This window comes from Rattus norvegicus, chromosome 13 (genome assembly GCF_036323735.1).
Source record: "Rattus norvegicus strain BN/NHsdMcwi chromosome 13, GRCr8, whole genome shotgun sequence".
Classification (NCBI taxonomy): Eukaryota; Metazoa; Chordata; class Mammalia; order Rodentia; family Muridae; genus Rattus; species Rattus norvegicus.
The window spans coordinates 85,089,622-85,109,183 of NC_086031.1; the positions used below are offsets into that span (position 1 = coordinate 85,089,622).

The 19,562-nt window shown below is 46.9% G+C and overlaps 1 protein-coding gene across 1 annotated transcript in view; it reads right to left on the reverse strand.

The window, feature by feature from the left end:
- The window catches only part of Nos1ap (nitric oxide synthase 1 adaptor protein), a 273,184-nt gene that overhangs the window by 9,064 nt on the left and 244,558 nt on the right, over window positions 1–19,562 (reverse strand). Inside the window, exons 6-8 of the mRNA NM_138922.3 lie at window positions 14,192–14,333; window positions 5,146–5,312; window positions 3,509–3,691 (exon numbers count right to left, since the gene is read on the reverse strand). Of these exons, the coding sequence (NP_620277.2) occupies window positions 3,509–3,691; window positions 5,146–5,312; window positions 14,192–14,333 (492 nt within the window). The remainder of the gene's footprint in view (window positions 1–3,508; window positions 3,692–5,145; window positions 5,313–14,191; window positions 14,334–19,562) is intronic.

Genomic DNA, 19,562 nt, shown 5'->3' on the forward strand with positions numbered 1-19,562 from the left:
GGGAGAAGCCACAAGGACAGATGCTAGCGGAGAGGGCCTGGGTGAGGGTGCAGAGCGTTTCAGCACTGTTTCTCTAACTACAGCACGCTCACAGGACCACAAAGCACAAAGCATAAATAACAAATTACTTGTTCCTAAATAAGCACAAGTGGTAACAGGTAGAGGAGCTCTTTAAATAGCAACAATGAGCTTCGCTATCAGGTTTTTTCCCCCCAAGAGCTAGGCTAGGGCTCGGCAAATGATGAACAGATCTGGCCCACTTAGCCGCTGTCAATCAGCCACAATCCTGGAGCCAGGCAGGCCCAGCATGCAGCTATGCAGGCACCAGCTACATCCCAGGTATGATTCAAGGTGTGGCTATATGCTCACCCACACCCTTGAGCTTCTTGTTCACTGTAAAAGCAGAAAAGCTAATGCAGCCAGGCAAGCCTCATGCTGGGCTGGGAGAGCTTCAGAGGGACTAGGGGAATTCACTATTTACACACTGAAGGATGGCCTGGAAATACTTAGGAGTTCGTTAACACTGTCTTTGACCCTATGTGTTTAAGACCAAGGAAGGCATGTTCAAGATCAGCTCTGAAAGAATTGAGGTGAGGCTGGAAGAAAGAGGTCTTTTGAAGTCCTAGAAAAAGTCACAAGATCAAAAAGAACTAAAGGCGGGCTGAAAGGGGACAACCAAATTAGATTGGTGAGTGAGAGCAAATGCAGTGGGGGCATGAGGAATGCAACAAGCGACTTTAAGAGCACACATATCTGCATGAAATTGGGGCTTTACCCTTAGATTTTAAACTGAGAAGTATTACACGGAGGCTTGGGAGCTCAGAGAAATGGAAACTATGTTCTCACCCAGAACACTGAGATGACACACTTACTGAATTCTGGGGACTACTGAGAGTCCAATGAAAGACAGAGACTCTGCAGTTTGCTAGCAGTAGTCTGATGGAACATGTAAAAGCTGACTTTCCACTAGAAACTAATCAGTCCTACAGAAGAACCAAGTATGCTACAGTTCGTTTGTTGTTGGTGTGTAAGCAACGCCAGGATAACCTATTGACCTGCATAGCTTATGTAACCGATTTACCCACAGATGGAGATAATAACAGAAAGGCCTTGGGTGAGATCCTAGGGAGTAAGAATGCTTGAAGAGGCTGGGTTAAGACTGGACCAGGGTAAGGCAGGACCAGGGAGCCAAAGGTCAGTTGAGAGGTTCGATTGTACCCTACTATGTGCCTGGCAGTAAATATAAGACGCAGATAGAAGGAAGATGGACAGAGACCAACTAAGGAGGATGGCAAGGACAGGTAGAAGACTGTGTTTGAGAAGCCACCGAATGACCTTAAGTCTAGTTTGACTGAAAGATTCTGGAAACCTGCCACTCTCCTCAAAGTCACTATGTCAATACAGGACATTGAAGCCCTGTGGTGGCCTTTCATCACATCGCCGATTGAGCTGGGAGTGCAGCAGCTCACTGCCAGCAATTTCCAAGAGACTCTGAGTGTATGAGAGGCTTGGGCTGACCAAGCTGGTAAGATACCTGGAACTTAGCTGCTTGTGAAACGAATCCGGAACACTACACTGTACTCTCTTCTTAGACCCACTGTCTTCTAGGAGAGAGGCAATTAGAATGCGGCAGGGGCATGAATGTTAAGATAGATACTTGCTATGACAGAAAACCACTCTTGGGCTTTGTCCCGGACTACAGCAGCCCTGTGGTAAGTTGTGGGTCTGACTGACTGTAGGCTGAGTGCTTCCCTCCACCTACCACAACTCTGTGTGCAGATTACACACTTGCAACTGGGTTCCCTTTAGCACTTACCCGAGACTTCCAATTCACATGCCCTCTGGTAATAAAACACCATGAAGATGCATCAGACCTACTCTCAGATAAAGAATAATTACTTGGGAATTGAGATGCTGAAAGAGAATTTCTTGGAGAATGGATCTATATTCAATGGGGAACTCTGGGAATTGCTGAGCCTTGGGATGGGCCAGGGCTGAAATGCCCAGGCCTTGTACCTGTTATTCCGCAACCCCGACAGGGAGAGTCTCAGACTGCCATGGTATCATTAGCCAGAGATCGATTCTTTCAACTGACAAAGAATGATGTTTTTTCCTCTAAACACAAGAAACCATTAGTGACATCCCCTTTCTCTGCCACTGTTCCGGATAGACCTGTAAATCCTCCCGCCAGCATGGCATATCCCTTGGTTTCAGAGTCAGGTTTCCCACTCCTAACCCACCTCTAAGGCTCTGTCTAGTACCTTGGATCAGCATTCCACTGATTCCAAGGCTCATCGAAATGTGGAACAAAGTGACCCACAAGACTGGTGCCTCGGGTACAGTCAGCCAAGGCAAGATGACAAGAGAGCTCTTGAAAGTCTTGCCGTCACCGATTTTATTAAGGATAGGCTGCTAGATGCTTCCTGAAAGTGTACAGAGGAAAGAATCACTCTACCAAGGGGCTTCACTCCACTCAGGAGCCAGGAGAAGAGTAAGAAGAACATAGAAGAAGGATCAGTTCTTCCCAGAGAACGTGGGCCAAGCCTAGCAGATTTGGAAGGCTGGTACACACAGTCACCTTCCCAGACAACTTTCCGAGCATCCCTGACCACCTTCACCTACCCACAAAGTCCCAATCCTGCCTGGCCCTGGCTTCAGACTCTCGCCTTTATATGGAATGGGAACGTGTTTTCTCACCATCCCTGACTTGCCCATAAGAGAGAGAGAAGGCTCAGATTTCTGAATTCCAAGGGAGCATGAATTACTGTGTCCTCCATAAAAATCAAAGAGAAGGATTCCTGCTGAAAGCAGCAAGGGTGACCAGCCCAGTCTCCCACAAAGCAGCTATAGTCCAACCCGACTTCAGGGCAAAGACTCCATCTGGATGCTAAGAGGTAGCCAGTTCTTCTCAAATGGCTCAGGTCATCTACCTCAGTTCCTAAACGTTCACTGCTGTTATAATGAATTCCTAATCAAATACTGTCTGGAGTAAGTAGATCGCTAGTGGAGGCTTGACTCATTTTGGTCAAGAGTGTTTGGGAGCAGCACTCTTGTGCAAGGATGCTGGGTACAACCTCATACTTGGAGCAGTTTTAAGAGTTGTATCACAGGCATGCCTGTCCTAACTCCAAGGGCATCCCTTCCCACCCCAAACACAAGGAAACCAGGCGGGAAAGGGAGGGAGGGGCTGTGTACATCTTTTTTTTCCCCCTTGGTAAGATCAAGTCATTATCCAACAACATTCAGCCAAGCCAGGCAAGCCTAACTCAGAGCGAGGGATACATGGGGAACCAAGGTGGTTATTTTTTTTTTTTTCCATTTTAACCGCAGTCCCCATCTGTCCCCCTCCCCTTTCACTTCCCGGAATCCCAACGAGCAGTGAACCAAGAGCATGAGCAGTTCCTTGGAGCTCCCTAGGTTTTAAACCTGCCCTGAGCCCCTCGCTAGGGAAGGTGCGTCAAGCCCATGAGAGTGGAGTCTGGGAAGAAGGGAGGAGGCTGAGGAGAACCTGAGCCACAGCCACTTGTGTCTGCTGCTGCTGCTGCTGGAGGAGCTGCTGGAGGAGCTGCATCTGGTGGTGAGTGGACAGGGGCGTCCCAGTGCCCAAGCCCGGTGGCTTCGAGGAAGAAGAAGAAGGGAGCAGCATGCGAGGGGAGGCTGCCAGCATGGGCTCCTGTGGATGGGGTGAGACCTGGGAAGAGAAGACAGAACACGGCTCACAGGCAGAAGCCACCATTGAGGTCCCGCTCTCACTGCAATATTCGCAATGGGTACATGGACGGAGCAGAACGCATGTACTGGAGATGCTCCATCTTGAGTGACGTAGGAATAGCTCCAGGGAGGAAATGCTGGCACACCTAAGCTTGGAGCACACAGTCAGCAAATTTCCAGCATTTGTCCCCAGGGTGGGAGACAGGCAGCTGGTAAAGTATTTCTTACCCCTCATTTCTGATTATGTACCTTGAATTGGGTTCTAGCTGTAGAATCCATGTCTACACACACAGCTACCTATTGTGTCGCTACGAGAACAAGAGGGAGATAGTCCTAGTTCTTCCCTGCGCTGTCCTTTACTTCCTCTTTCACGGTCCGATGTTCCTCCCTCTCCCATCTCTTCTCACAGTGAGGTAAGAACATTGGGCTATCACAACAAAGGACCTAGCAGGACCTCTGTGAGTTAGGTGACCCCAACTGGTGCCTCTCTCTCCTGGCGGACACGTTCACCCAGACAATTCCTCTAAGTCAGAGTCAATGTGAGGGAGGTATGTACTGTTTCTGGTGGCTCTGCTGATCTTCAGACACATAGGAAGAAGGCACTTGGGGACAAAGGCCTACTGCCCCTTGTAAGGAAGTAACGGGGCGGCATCAGAGGAAACGAGGTAACTGCACTCCAAACGACACAGGTGTTTCCTCATGAACTGGCCTCATCTGAGATGGAGGATGAGAAATGGTGCCATTTCTGGGAACCTCAGGGTCGCGCCACTGGTCAGGAGCTTTCCTTTTGGCTTTTATTTTTCTTAGCCTAAATGTCTTTGGGTTTGGATTTAGTCTGGAGGCTCTTTGGAGTTTGTTTCCTGGGTTATATTAGAAGCCCCGCTACGCTTTAGTCATCCCACCTGCGGAAGGCTAGGCGGGAGGTGGAGGCCTGCCTTAATGTGGCCTCAGTTTCTGACATGCGGTGAGCCAGTTTCCAGACTCAATGGAACTGTTATCCAAGGGTTTTAAAGGCACACACCCACCAGACAAGGTGAGAGGGCTCAAACAGACTAGATTTTCTTTGTTTGTTTTCGATAAGTCATGTGATTAGCTATATCACTTTGATCTTCTAGATGAGCCCTGCACAAATGCGTGCACAAGATGCTGCTGTGTAGGGTGAAGGGGGCAGAACACTGACGAGATTCCCCAGGTGGGCAACACACCTCAGTAATGCACTCCACAGCACTCTCTCTTGTATCAGTGCTGGCACGAAGATGCCGAGTCCATGGAGGTCAGACCTCTCTAGGAGGCAATGAAACATGTTCTGCCACCGCATGACAGAGCACATCACTCTGAAGCTGCCACAGCTGTGAGGCAACTGAGGGCCCAAAGCTACTGCTGTGACTCAGCTTGCTCTCAGAGGCACCAGGGCCACACATGAAGATCACCTACCGTCGCGTCTATGTGGGAGCCTCCGTCCTTCCCAATAGCATCCAGGTCAGTCACACCTCGGCTGAATTCTAGAATGTCATTCCCGGGGAGTGGGACCTCCACAGCGTCAATGTCGGTCTCCTCTGCGGTGGCTGTGGAGACCCTCTCAGCTCCAGTGAGCTGGCGGCCTACGGGGATAACAGGGAAGGGAACCATGATGCATGGAACAGTCATCCCTCTTTACTGTGCTAGTGCTCCATCACAGCCTTTCATTGGAGTTACACGAATACACCTTTTCAACCCAGTATGATACGTCATTCCGTATCAGAAACAAACGAACATTGCTCCAGCTGGATGCCTGGTATGTTTCATTCAGCAGGGTGTAGAGACTCTGAGAGAAAGAGGCTGCTATCTCTACTGACTCCCAGCCCAGGGCTCAGCTTCCTACGTCCACAGAGACTATTTTCTTATTCTATATTTGGGATTAGGTTTGTCACCATGTTTTTGCTGTTTTGAGATAGGGCTTCACTCTGTAGCCCAGGATAGCCCAGCACTCACTCGTTAGCCATGGCTAGCCTTCAACCTATGCCCATCTTCCTTTCTCTGCCTCCTGAGAGCTGGGATTACAGGCATGGGCCTCCACAGTTCTCTAGGTTCATCACTGTTGCCTTTAAATACAATTCCCTAATATTTTTCAGAGACCAAGCAGCAGCTGGAACATAGACTAGGACGGCGACAGCAGGGTGCAGAGAGTATGAAACACCTAATGTTGGAGCTGGCCCAGGCAAACAGGCGTGAGTCCACGCAGAACAAGTGCGTGTTACAGCTCTGAAGGGGAAAGGTGTCCTGGGAGTCAGGTGCCAAGAAACACCACAAGATCACAATGTACAACAAACCTCACAGGAGAGGCTTTTTGGGGGAGGCACAAGATGGTGGCTGCCTCTGCCAAGGTGAGAAGCCGCAGGGAACTGAGCAGGAGGCAGGCTTTATATAGGGTTTCTTGAGGGCAGAGTTTTCCAGGGTGGGCATTGGTGAGGTTTAAATCATGCTCAAAGACTGGTGGATTTTCATACTTAGGGATTGGTTAATTCTTTTTTCCCCTCCTTGGAAGTAAGTGTTCTTTTAGGCAACAAAGTGGCTGTAAATCCTCCCTATGCAAATGTACCCAATAATCCTGGTATTTACAAGTCAACAGTTTGCTTGGTTTCCTCTGGGAGCTGAGGAGATGGCCCCCTACTGAGGGGCATAAAGGCAGTTGGTCCTGACTGCAGCCTGCTAGGGCACCAATTCTGATCCTTGGTGAACTAGCAGACATAGAGCCCAGGACTAACCAGACTAAGCATATGGATGGAGAGACAGGGAAAGGTTCAACCTGTAGACAGAAATCTACCATGAGCACAAGTCAGAAAAGCACCCAGGGACCACATCCAGGAGAGACATCAACACTTAAGGGGGAGGTAGAAGGGTCGGCAGGGGTCCTGAAAGCAGACTGTAGAGACAAGAGGGAAAGAATGGAAACACTAACCTAAAAACGAAATTGGGCAGACAGAAATAGAGAATACTATGGCAGTTCCCACGGGTGAAGGTGGGAGAGGGTAGAGGGTAAAGGGACACAGGTTGCAGGTATACAGGGTGAGTAGCCTAGAGCTCTAACTTAGGACATGGGAGTTGGCTACTGAGGTACGTACTCATTTGCTCAGAGTAGAATAGGCATTCTTGCCAAACACACGTAGGATAGATCATATAAATATATATGTTATTCAAAGCTGGCCTTAAATTTGTGGTAATCTTCCTGTGTTGCCTCCTTGTCTGCTGGGATTACGTGTGCCTGCCATCACGCCCCAGCTTTTTATTTACTCATTTTTATTGCATTTATTTATTTATTCACTTGTGTGATGTGTTTGGGTGAGGACGTACCAATGTGCACCTGTGTAGGTCGGACAATAACCTACACGAATCATTTCTCCCCAGCCATGTGGGTTCCAGGAATCAAACTGAGGTTGCCAGCCTTGGCAGCATCTCTATCTGCTGAGCTCTTGTGCTGGGCCCTAGCAGGTTTTATTTTTAATAAGCCCTTCCAAAGGCCTCCCAGTCCACACACAACACATGCTGGACAACTGCTACACAGGAGAAGGCGTACCTCCAAGGAAACAGGATGGGATCTCTCCCAGGAAACCCTCTCTAGGAGGAGTCTGAAGGAGGGTAGGTATGCTGCAGGAACAGGCAATAAGGGCTTGAAAACAGTGGCCCCATCTTGGGCTGATCCTCAGGGATAGCCAAGGGCAGCTGTTGCCAAAAGATTCAAAAGATATACCTCCCCCATTGCATAGGGGGCAGGAGAAGAATGGGGGAAAGAAGAAAGACAGGCACAGAGCGGGGAAGGGGAGAGGAGACAGGGTGCTAGTGGCTAACAGCACTAAAATCCCTGCTGAATCCTGGAAGAGAAAGCGGTGACATCAAAGAAGCCGGGGGAGCCTTCAGCTCTTGCCCTTCCAATCTCCAAGTGTAAATAAGTTTCCTCTGTACAGTTACATCCTACCACAGGCAGGGTTCCACTGGAAAGATAAACACTCATTCATTGGAAAGCTCCAGAACACAGAAGTCGGATCCCCACAGGAAACCATCCGTTTTCCTCTGGACCTTCCTAGGAAACTCCTTCTGAGGAAGGCAGATGGGAAAAGAAAAGAACGCACTGCCAGCAATTTATATGCAACAAGAGAAGGTGCGTTGGAGGTATAAAGGAAGTGACCAGGAGAAGGCAGTGAGCAGCCTTCTTGAAGAAGAAAGGGCTCCAAACCCAGATCCAAATGGTACTGGCTGCTGACCCTTAAAGTAATCCCAGTTTCATGATCACACTCACACTCAGCTCACACCGCTAGCCACACCGCTAGCCACACTGCTGGAGCTGTGAGCCTGCTGTATACCGGACCCTACGTTTACTTTGCCTGCACTCTCTCAGCGCCTCAGAGGAGAACCAACAACTAACAGTTTGCCGCTTGCTAGAGCTCCTAGGGCCAGGGTCGAAGTTCAACTACCATGTGTTCAACTGCCATTTTAGCACCTCGCTGCCTTCTCCCTTCTGTAGCAGCCGGCGCTAAAGGGTGAAGCCAGCACAGAATCCAGCCACCCACCAAACATTATTCTAGAGGTTGCTCTAAGTTCCTTTTGTAGCTGCAATCAATATTTAAATCAGGTGACCCTACATCAAGTAGATGTCTGTATGTGGGTTAGCGTCATCTGATCAGACGGAGGGTCAGACAGAACCAAGACTAATTATCTCCACGAAGAAGAAGGGATTCACCAGCAGACAAATCCATCCTTCCCTGGGTCTCCAACAGGCAAAGTATTGATCACACCAGACTTCTAGTCACGAGAAACAATTATTTAAAATGAACCTCCCATTAAACACAGACCCAGAGACGGGAAGGAGGGAAGATTTCTGTGGAGCTATTTAGTTACATTTAGTTGCTGGGGAGAGAAGAGTCCTCAGTGGCACTAGGGTGGTCCTCTTGGTGATGCGGTTTTCTAAGTCATCAACGCTCCTGTGAGGAGCTCCAGTAAACTCACTGGTTTATAAAGCCCAGACTTGGGTGTAATCATTCTTTGCTGTCAGGTCCTATCTAGGCTGAATAAACATTTGTTCCTGCCTGTACAGGTGAAGTCACACAACACACACTCACACACACAGTAACAGAAGCACACCTGTCATGCATACTTCCCCCTCATGTGACTCTAAGGCCACATCCTTGTCTACACCAGCAGAAGCCTCCCTTCCGCACACAGGGAACCAGCATGACTGGAGAGAGTGCCAATTCACACTTGACTGACCCTGAAAAGACACAGGTGATGAATCTCTGACATCTTAAACCCTGCCTTGAAGAAAGCATGCCAGGCCTAATAGTTTGCTTCCTACTGCTAGGACAAACATCAAGACCGAAAGCAATTTGGGGAGGACGGGGTTTGTTTCCCTTATACATCTTGGTCACCATCCATCACTGAGGGAAGTCAAGGCAGGAACAGAAGCAGAAGCAGGACCATGGAGGAGGGCTGCTTACTGGCTTGCTCAGCCTGCTTCCCTTTTTTTCCTCCTTCTCTTCCTCCTCCCTCCTCCTCCTTTTCCTTCTTCCATCCTCCTTTTTTTTTTTTTTTTTTTTTTTTTTTTTGAGACTAGGTTTCTCTGTGGTGCCCCAGCTCTCCTGGAATTCGCTTTGTTGACCAGGCTGGCCTTGAACTCAGAGATCTACCTGCCTCTGCCTCCTGAGTGCTGGGATTAAAGGCACGTACCATCACCACCTGGCAGCCTGCTCTCTTACAAAACCAAATACCACCTGCCCACTTACACTGTGGACTGAGTCTTCCCACATCAATCATTAATCAAGAAAATGCCCCACCACGCAATCTGATATAGGTAACTTCTCCATCGAAGATGTCTCTTCCTAGGTGACTCTAGTTTATGTCAAGATGATAAAAAACGAACCAGCGATCTGGGCCTGATACTACCTGTGGAACACCAATCACATAATTACACCCTCTTTAAGGTATATGAAAAATGTCAGGCAGCTCACATCTCACGAATATTAATGTGAGCTAAGAAAATCGTCTTAATCCTAGCATTCGGGAGGCAGAGGCAGAAGGATCTCTGCACGTTTGAAGCCAGCCTGGTGTACTAGGGCAGACAAGGCTACATAAAAAGAACCTGTCTTTAAGAAAAAAAAAAAAGGAAAAGGGTAACAGAACAGAGGGGTAGTGGTGCCCGCCATGGCTGGAGGGTGCGTGGAAGGCTACTGACTCTTCTGTTAAAGCCAGAAGACAGCAACCATGCGGGACTCCTCTGTAGCCGCTACCTCCATTGCTGTCTTCCCAGCAACACCCGATCAGCTTTCTGCGATCCTCTTGTGTTTCTCACCTCCACTCTATTAATTCCCCCAGCCCAAGTGTTGTCATTCCCAATCCAGGAGGTGGCTTAGAAGTCACTCCTGTTGAAACCTCTTCCTCTCCAAGTTCATCTTAGCACAGAGTAAGCATTTTATAATGACTGGTGACAGTGACTAAAAGGAATGTTGTCGGGGCTGGAGAGACGGCTCAGCGGTTAAGAGCACTGACTGCTCTTCCAAAGGTCCCGAGTTCAATTCCTAGCAACCATATGGTGGCTCACAATCATCTGTGATGAGATCTAGTGCCCTCTTCTGGCCTGTGGGCGTGCATGCAGGCAGAACACTGTATGCATAATAAATACATAATCATTAAAAAAAAGAGGAATGTTGTCACTGGCCACACGCACTAACTGTTTGCCAGTTTACTCAACAAGTACTCATTGTGCTAGGTGGTCTCTATGCTCTTGAGGCTCATAGCCCTTTATAGACAGGAGGGCTTTCTCCACCGGGCACACGGACGGCTGAATGTCAATGGCATCCTCTAGGAGTGATGAGGCCCCAGGAACACAGCAGAAAAAAAAATGTGTTTGAGTTTCTGAGAGGGGAAGGAGAGAGAATGGGAGAGAGGGAGCTGGAGAGCATGTTTCCCAGAGGAGAGAGAGAGTACAGGATGAGGATGAGGTCTGTACAAAAGGGACCCTTGGCCACTGAGGGCACAGCATTAACAATGGCTGGAAGGTCCAGGAAAAACCCAGAGCAGGAAGGAGTTTCAGGTACATGGTGTATGTGTGTGTGTGTGTGTGTGTGTGTGTGTGTGTGTGTGTGTGTGCCAATAAGACTGAAGGTAAAGAACAGGAAGTGATCCCTACTGGAAACGCCAGGGGTTGCCTAGAGTCACCTCCTTAGTATGCCAGGAAAGCACATCAATTCGCCTAGCAGTTGGTGTAGAACTGGCAGTGGAGGGAAAACACTGTTCCTCCCACACAAAATAAGACCTAGGGGCAGTTCTCACTAACACGCCAGCCTGGGGCAGCCCGATCTCCCTGGCCAGCTGCTGAGGGACAGAGTTGATTAGCTATTTGGAAATTACAGCAACCACTTCAGACAGGACTTCTGTGATGACCATGGTCTTCAAATGCTCAGCTTCTGGGCACCATCCTGTGTCTAGTCCCCTCCACTCTAGGAGTAAGTGGCTTCACCAATGACAGTGTCCTTGTCTTTCTCGTTAGAATCTCTTCCTGTGTGTGTGTATCCCAATGTGAGCATGGGCTTGAGGGATCTTGAAACTTAGGCTGCTGCTCTCCACTAACAAAGTAGCCAGGCATTGGCAAAGAATTGTTAATAGAAGTTGGCATTATGGTTCAGTCTACACTCTGCTTGCAAGATTAGAGTTTGGTCGCCAGAATCCAGGTAGAAGAAAGCCAGACATGGTGGGTATGCACTTGTAATGATAGCATTTGGGAGGGAGAAGGGGAGATCACTGGGGGCTTGCTGGCCAGCATCACAGCCTAGGTAATTCAGTTTAGCCCAATGAGAGAACTTGTCTCAAAAAGCAACATGAAAAAGTGAATGACCCCCAAGATTGTCCTCTCACCTCCACACATATACACAGAGCATGCACGTACACGTGTGCACCCACATACCATAGTCATATATACAAAAAGAATGCCGACAGACAGCTAGCAGTCTATAGCACCCTACAGTGCAGAAGTGAGCAGACAGATTCCATTCTCTGAGCAAAGTGGTCAGGCACAGGTTTCACAGAGCATCCAAGAGAGGCCAGGAACTCTCTCCATTGTGCTGTCCACACACGCATGTGAATTGTTTGCCAAAGTCTGCCTGTGACTCCAAGCCTCAGAGCACAGAGGTGGAAAGGTCTTAAATTTAAATCTACATTAGTGTCACAGCCCATCCTAAGCCATGAGTGGTCCAGCACATGCAGAAGCACACAGGACTCTGTCTAGTGATCATTTTTATTAACCAAGATCACTAGGACACTCATGTTAGCCAGAGGACACCCTTAGTTGGTACAAATGAGTGAGACAAGGAAGAAGCAAGGTGACTCCCTGGGTCACACAGAAACAGAGCACTAAACGAAATGCCAGGTTTTCCTAATTTATGACTAATATATGTCCAGGGTAGGAAAGTTGTAAGTGCAGTAGGGAGCAAATCTTCCAGCAACCTCAGTCACCCGGCTCCCTTTTACAGAATGATCCATGTTCCCACTTTATTGTGTATTGTGCTGTAAATAGTCTATGCATAGTAAACTTGTATGTGCACACAGATGAAACATACATGTCTACTCACATATATGCAGGTGATTATTCCTATGTACTTTTAATAAAATGTAATTGGTAGCAAGCATAGCCAGAGTTCTAGAACTCGGTTTTTAAAACAAACAAACAAACAAAATATCTTAAGATGGCTTTATATCAATTCGCATTAACAGGTTCATTCTTTTTAACCACAGGGCAATAGTCTCCTTTTAAAGAGTGATTTTATAGCCAAGCACAGTGATGCATATCTCTAATCATGAGGGCAGGGGGAAAAAGGCAGGGGGGCAGAGGCAGAGGCAGAGGCAGAGGCAGAGGCAGAGGCAGAGGCAGAGGCAGAGGCAGAGGCAGAGGCAGAGGCAGAGGCAGAGAGGCAGAGAGGCAGAGAGAGGCAGAGAGGCAGAGAGAGGCAGAGAGAGGCAGAGAGAGGCAGAGAGGCAGAGAGGCAGAGAGAGGCAGAGGCAGGTGGATCTTTGTAAATCTGAGGACAGCCTGGTCTATAAAGCAAGTTCCAGGATAGCCAGGGCTACACAGTGAGACTCTGCAAAAAACTGCTTTTTATAACTCTTTGGTTATATATTTCACTTATATAAGCATACAGAATGCTCATCACTTCAAATGTCTAGTTCTATCTTTGGAATCCATTCTTAGAGACACTATGAAGATAATTTAAGAGTCAAAAGGCATGTACATATGAAAGTTTCATAGGTTATTTCCACGTTATTCTCCCCCGGGATTCTGGGGAGAGAATAAATGACACATGTGCCTGGGTCTGGCTCTGACCTCTCGTTTTGAGCTGCTCAGTTACTGTACATCAGTACAGCTTCCCCTGCTCACACATACACGAATAGTTAGAGAAAGCCAGTCCTCTATTATTTGCTTTTTCTAAAAAGACTTCTACCCTTGTTTTTAAATTGTTCACACGTTTGTGCTCAAATGATAAGAGGCAACATGTATAAGCCTGGTGCTTTCTATGTACCAAGCACCAGACTTGGCCTTTTAAGCTAGATCAGCTCATGCGATTACAGTGTGCCTCTGAGGCACACGCTGTGGGGTATTTTTCAGAAGCAGACACTTAGGTTAAGGCTGAGTAGAACTTCCCTATCACTAGATGATACTACACGTAGTTTGGTAGCTGCAGTGCAAACCAAGAGTCTGTCTGTCTGACCACATGGCAATATTGCTATTTAAGTGTAGGATTTATTTTTCTGATTTTTCTAACTTTTTTGTTTTTGAGACAAGGTCTACATGAAAAGGTTGGCCTCGAACTCATGATTCTCCTGCCTCTGGCCCCTCTGTTTTCTGACTTTTTGGTATGAATGCTTAATTCATCTGACGCTCACAATGTCTCATCTGTAAAGCAAATAGCCTGACCTTCGTCTTCTCCCTTGGTACTGTTTTCACTCTACTCCACAGGCTTTTCTAATAGTGTGGCATGTGAGCACCCAAGGTGACCTCGATGTCCCCTTTGCTGTTAGAAATCTTTGCCATGTAAAACACAGAAATCATGTTTGTGGTGTTTGGGTTTTCCATTCAATACTATGCTATGGCCTTCCACTTTTCAAGGAGAACATGTAAACTATTCTTAAATACTTTATCTTTGTTAAAGTGTCAGCGGACATCTTTTTCTGTAGAAGAAGTCATAGTGGATGTTATTTCTGACTGTTGTTATTGGAACACATTAACACCGTCTCTCAGACAGGAAGCCGAGGGGAGTTCACATCTAAGGTCAGTCTGTGCCACACAGTAAGAACTTGTCACAAAGCTAAAATAGACAAAAAGAGAACAAAAGGAAGAAACACACATGATGTAAAGGTGAAATGATTAGAATCAGTTTTTAGGTAACTTAATAGACTGGATCTCTGGGTACGGTCCACCTTTCTATCCTGGGTCTTCTCCTTCTGCAGTCATGGTGCCTACCTGGGTCTCCTGAGCCATCGCTGTTCCTCTCGCTCTCTCCATCTTCCTGGCCATCTGCATTCTGCTGTGTGTGCTGCAGGCTCAACTTGTGGCAGACCTCAAAGGCCTGTCCCACTGTCCGTACGATTCTCATAGCTTGGCTCTGGGAAGGAAGAAGGAAAGAGTGAAGGATGGAGAGATTCCACAAAGACACAACAGGTCAGTGTGGTGGTCAGAAACCTAGGCAGCTAGAGAAGCAAAGAGGCAGAAATATCCAAGACTTCTCAGATGCAAAGGTACTCTAGAAATAGCACCTACATCAGTCACCCCAGTTCTGAAGCAATCTTCACCTGAAGACAGGTGCCAGAGGCAAGTGTTCCAATTCTGGACTTAGAACAACCTGACGTGGCCTCATTTGTCCCTTCCAGTGTAAAAGTAGTTCTGATCCTTCAGAACCTGTCACCAGCTGCTCTCAAATGTCCAATGAGCCCATCAAACTAGGAGGGTCTCGGCCATCATTTTACTTCAAATATAAGGTTTCCTAGGAGCTTCCATAGATAGCACTCTATGGGGCTAGAAAGGCAAAGGCTACTGCAGAACCACCCAAAGACTGGCAGCCACACACACCCATGGCAGCCAGCAGAGAGTGTCTCTCCCAGCCTTTCTCTAAGACACTGTATACCCAGGTCTGTCCACCGACTACGCACAATGGGGAGAATCTCTTCAATCAATCATATTAGGATAAGTAAAGAGTCACATGGGGAAGCAGGAATTAGACTCCCACCGTACAACACATGTAGACATTAACTCAAATGGATTAGAGTTAGGAGTTGAAACTATAAAGCTGCTCAAAGAAATTAGGAGTGAAGCTTCAGGGCCCTAGTGTGAGCAAAGATGATCTGGGATTTGGTGCAGTTCCTTCCTGGCTTTTATTCTGCTACTTAACCTCTTCCTTTAGGAGGGCTCCTAGTCTTCTAGGATTCTACCACTTAATAAGGAGAGGGAGAAGGGCAGAGAAACCTTCCCAGACCCAGAAGACACAGGTTGGGGGGAAGGGAGGAGAGGTCCCTGGGTGAGGTCTCAAAGGTTTTCCACTGGTTTAACCAGCTTGTATGATTTAATGGTTAATTACCTCTCGCCTGCTTTCAAGTATTGAAAAATGAAAAACTGTGTAAAATATCTCAGAGCCCAGAGTGAAGAAAGCCAAACATCTCTCCATCATCAACTGTGGACTCCTTCACTAGACTTTACCTTCTGCTTAAACTGAGCACTAGCAGATTAGGGTGTGACTACTATGCATTGACATCATACGGTCTGCTGATCGTGTTCAAGACCCACCCCCACCCATGTGATGTTACCAGGCAGGTAGGGTTTAACAGAACAAGGCAGCTGATATCGCACTAATTTCCAGTGCTTTGGTAGGCCTAGGGTTCCTGCTGGGGTTACCCTTTGATTCACTTATGCATCTCAGGATGTTGATATTTGTCTGTATCTCCCAACTATATTCCTGAACTCCTTCCTATTCCTGAAACATGAGAACCTGTACTTTGGAGGGCATGGTACCTAAATCAATGACAAACATGCCAACTTTCTACATCTCTCTTTTTAATAATGATAATAATAATAATAATAATAATAAATGATTTGAGACTTTCATACAATATATTTTGACTGTATTCACCTTAACTACTCTAACTCTTCTCCAGTCTACCCCATCTGCCTACCTCTCTGAACTTTACACCCCCTCCTCTCTTTTAATAACCCATCAACTATTATTTGTGCTGTCCATATACTTCTGTGGGGCCATCCATTGGAGTGTGGGCAACTTTGCCAGGAGCTACACCTTTAAGGAAAGCTGACTGCCTCTGCCTTAGAAACCATAAATTGTCCCTAGTTCCTCAATTAAGGGGGGGGGGGGTCACAGACCTCTTCCCTCTATACTAGAATGCCTACTGCCTTACTTTTGTGTAGTTTGAGTGCCAGCAAGTCCAGCTGCTGAGGGCTCATGCGTGCATCTACATTACTTCTGACCGTAAAGATGCTTCCTGGTTGGAACGATGGACTAGGAAGTCAACCCTCAGGTGAAAAGAAGATGCACACCAGCCTCAGTGCTGACCCCTTGCCCATCCTCTGGTTTTCCCTCCCTATCTCTTTTCTGTAAAGAATAACAGGCTGCCTATGGCTTCTCAGCCTTTCACAGCAAAGCTCATTTACCAAGTCACTGCATGTGTGGGCTTTCTTGTGCCTGCCAATGTCCCTTGCATGGAAGATTCCACTCTCCTTCCCCAATTAATGTTTGCAGACTTTCCTCTCCTACACATCCTTACATGAGGCAGAAAAGCTAAATGCTTTAAGTTCTTGAAATAAACACGGGTAAGACTAAGTAACATGTAAGGACTAAGGGTTTAATCTTGTGACTTTCTTATAGAAATCAACCCAGAAATCTCATTCCGAGTAAATATTTTCAAAGACTTGGTCAGTGTTTCCTATAGTTCCCACAGTAAAATAAAACTCAGTTTCTCTCTTTAAGATGCAGGCACACAGGAAACAAAGTTCACTCCTGGGTGTGTTGCTATGAACTCTCAAATTTTCCCAAGAAAGACCCGGTACAACGTCCACCACCTCTATAAATCACGGGCATCTCCATTAACTAGCTTTTAAGATATTAAAAATTTAAAGGTCCACAAACATGTCCTCGGACTACAGGATTGGACAGGAGTAAGGGCAGGATTTATAAACTTATTTTTGGATTTATATCAGAGGCTGGGGCGGGTGGAAAAGCCTTTATAGAGGACTTTTATCTCTCATGCATCCGCAGCGGATGAAGGACGATGCTCAGAACCGAGCACAGGAGCCTCTGAATTCTGGCTTACCCTCCATTCTGCCACCTTCAGCAAGAACAGAGGTGCGGGCGCATGTGCAGGTCCAGCTGTTTAGAAGGCCAAAATGGCTGTAAGGATGCCCACTGGTTTTAATGCTTAATACAAACAGGACTTTTACACTGGAGGGTATTTTCTAGAATCAACAATGGACTCGGCTCTATTGGAGTCCCCTGAAAATGAAGACCATACTGGGCGAGCCTTCCCTCATGTTGGAAGCAGCAAGTTGTCCCCTCAGCCTCTGATGTCCTTCTAGCCTCCCCTTGAGTTTTTCAGCTCTTAAGTTTCTCTAGGCTACTGAGGGTGTGAATTAATAGTCTGTGTCTCTCACTGCATCTCATGCACTGCCTGGAGAATTGTACGCCAGGACTTTAAAAGCTAGTGCCTCCTACATGCAGCAGTGCTCAAGAAATGCTTTATTTTTGGCAGATGTAGTGCCATATTACTATAATCCCAGTGGCTGAGAGGGAGGCAGGAGGATTAGGAGTTCAAAGCCACCCTCAGTTGCATATTCAGACCTTGTCTCAGCTCAGTGGAGATGACCTGAGTTTGATCTCAAGGACTCACTGACCTTGAGAACCAATTCTGCAAGTTGTCTGCTGACTTTCACATGTATATCATGGTGAGTATGGGTGCACACACACACACACACACACACACACACACACACACACACACACGTAAATAATGCAATAGAAATAGAAACATATTCTGATTATAAAATTCATTGCATCAAAGGTTAATTAAGTCAGGAAAAAAGGTAGATCTCAATAGTTTTTTTTTTTTTAATCAGTAACAGAATTGTGAAGAATTTCAGAGAATCTCTTTTTCTATTATATCCTAGGGCCAAAAGGGCAGTAGCCACTGTCTCTTCCCATAGCATAAGAGGAAAACCCCTAAGGGCAAAATGGACCTCAGTTGTGAGCTAGCCAAACCACTTCTATGCAGGAAGAAGTGGGTGACTATAACTCGTAGATGTGCACAGTTGGTGTCAAATGACTTCATTTCAGTTTCTCTTACTCTTTTAAAAAAGGCTATGTTTCCACTCCCAGTAAAAGGACATGGCGGCATATTTGATGGGAAGCCCAGTGTTGTTGAGGTGGTGACCTAGTAGGCTTCAGAGTGAGTAGATACCTCTATGGCTACGTAGTCTTTCCCATTCGTCACTCTGCGGCTCAGAAGCAGAGTTCCACCTCCTACTGATCTTTCCTATTTAGCTCACGTGTAAGGTGAAGGAGAACTAGTGCTCTGAGGAGCCCCCCACAGCTGTCAGTACTAACATCCATTTGCCCATGGCCTATTTACAGTGTAACCCATGCTCAGAGGAAAGTTCATCAGCAGGATGACTTTCCTTGACTTCATTAAAAATGAGGAGAGGGATGAAGAGGTGGCTCAGTGAGTAAGAGTTCTTTCTCACTCTTCCAGAAGACCCAAGATCTGTTCCTTTTCTGCCATGTTGGAACTCAAACACAGGACCGCATGCATGTTAGGCAAGCATTCTGTCATGGAGCCGAAACCTCCAAATATTCTCAAACCGCATATATCTCATCTTATGGGCATGGGTTAAACAGCCCAGGAAAAGGCCATATCCTTAAGAGATGGTCAAAAATAAAACCCCTTCGGTGAATAATTCTTGCCAAAAGCCATAAAACAAAACAAAAACGAACAAAGAAAAACAAGCAGCTAGGTAGCTCCCAATATAGGTAGGCATCAAAGACTATGTTGAGCCTAGATGCCCGTTGACCTTTAAGACTCTCCTCTGCCACTACTGAAAAGTCTTTTTAGAGGACTTTCTAAGACAGTCTTGGTAGTACAGCAATTACTGGAAGCCAGCCAGCAGGGGCTGTGCACCTAGCAGACTGATTTTCTCACAGCCATTCTCTACACACAGTCCTGTGGGTTCCTTTCTATAGGCTAACCCCACTTGGTGATCCTAGGCAAGAAAACTGGTGCTGTGTGCTGCCCTGAAATGCGGGAGCCATACATGTTGGGACTTAATAGTGGGCCATGTCTGAACCTAAGAGGGAGAGGATGGCTAAAGAGAAGCTTTAAAACAAACTCTTTCAGAGGCCGCCATGAATACTTTAGGTCTCCTGGGTCACCATGGAAGCAGCCACCCAGATCTCATGACCTTTGGAAATCAGAGTGGAAGCTTAAAGATTCATTCATGCACGGTGGAGTCAGCAAGTGGACTATTGGGAAGACAGTCTTTACCAGCTTCCAGAGATCTGGCCACTCTCTGGGATTTACTAGTTTGAGAGGGAAAAAAAAACCATCATTATGCTGCATGATTTTTGTACAAATCCAGCTTAGTTTTACATAATCCCCTGAAAGTGCTGGGTGGCACATGGACCAGATCTTCCTGCCCAGCAGACACTTTCCCTTAGCAGCTCAAAGCATGTGTGGCCTCGTGGTTATAGAGATTAGCTTGGGTCTGGCGGCTTTGATGTTTTCTGAGCTGGAAAGGAATATTTAGCCTCAGAGTGGCTCTCGGCATCACAGGGAGAGCACTG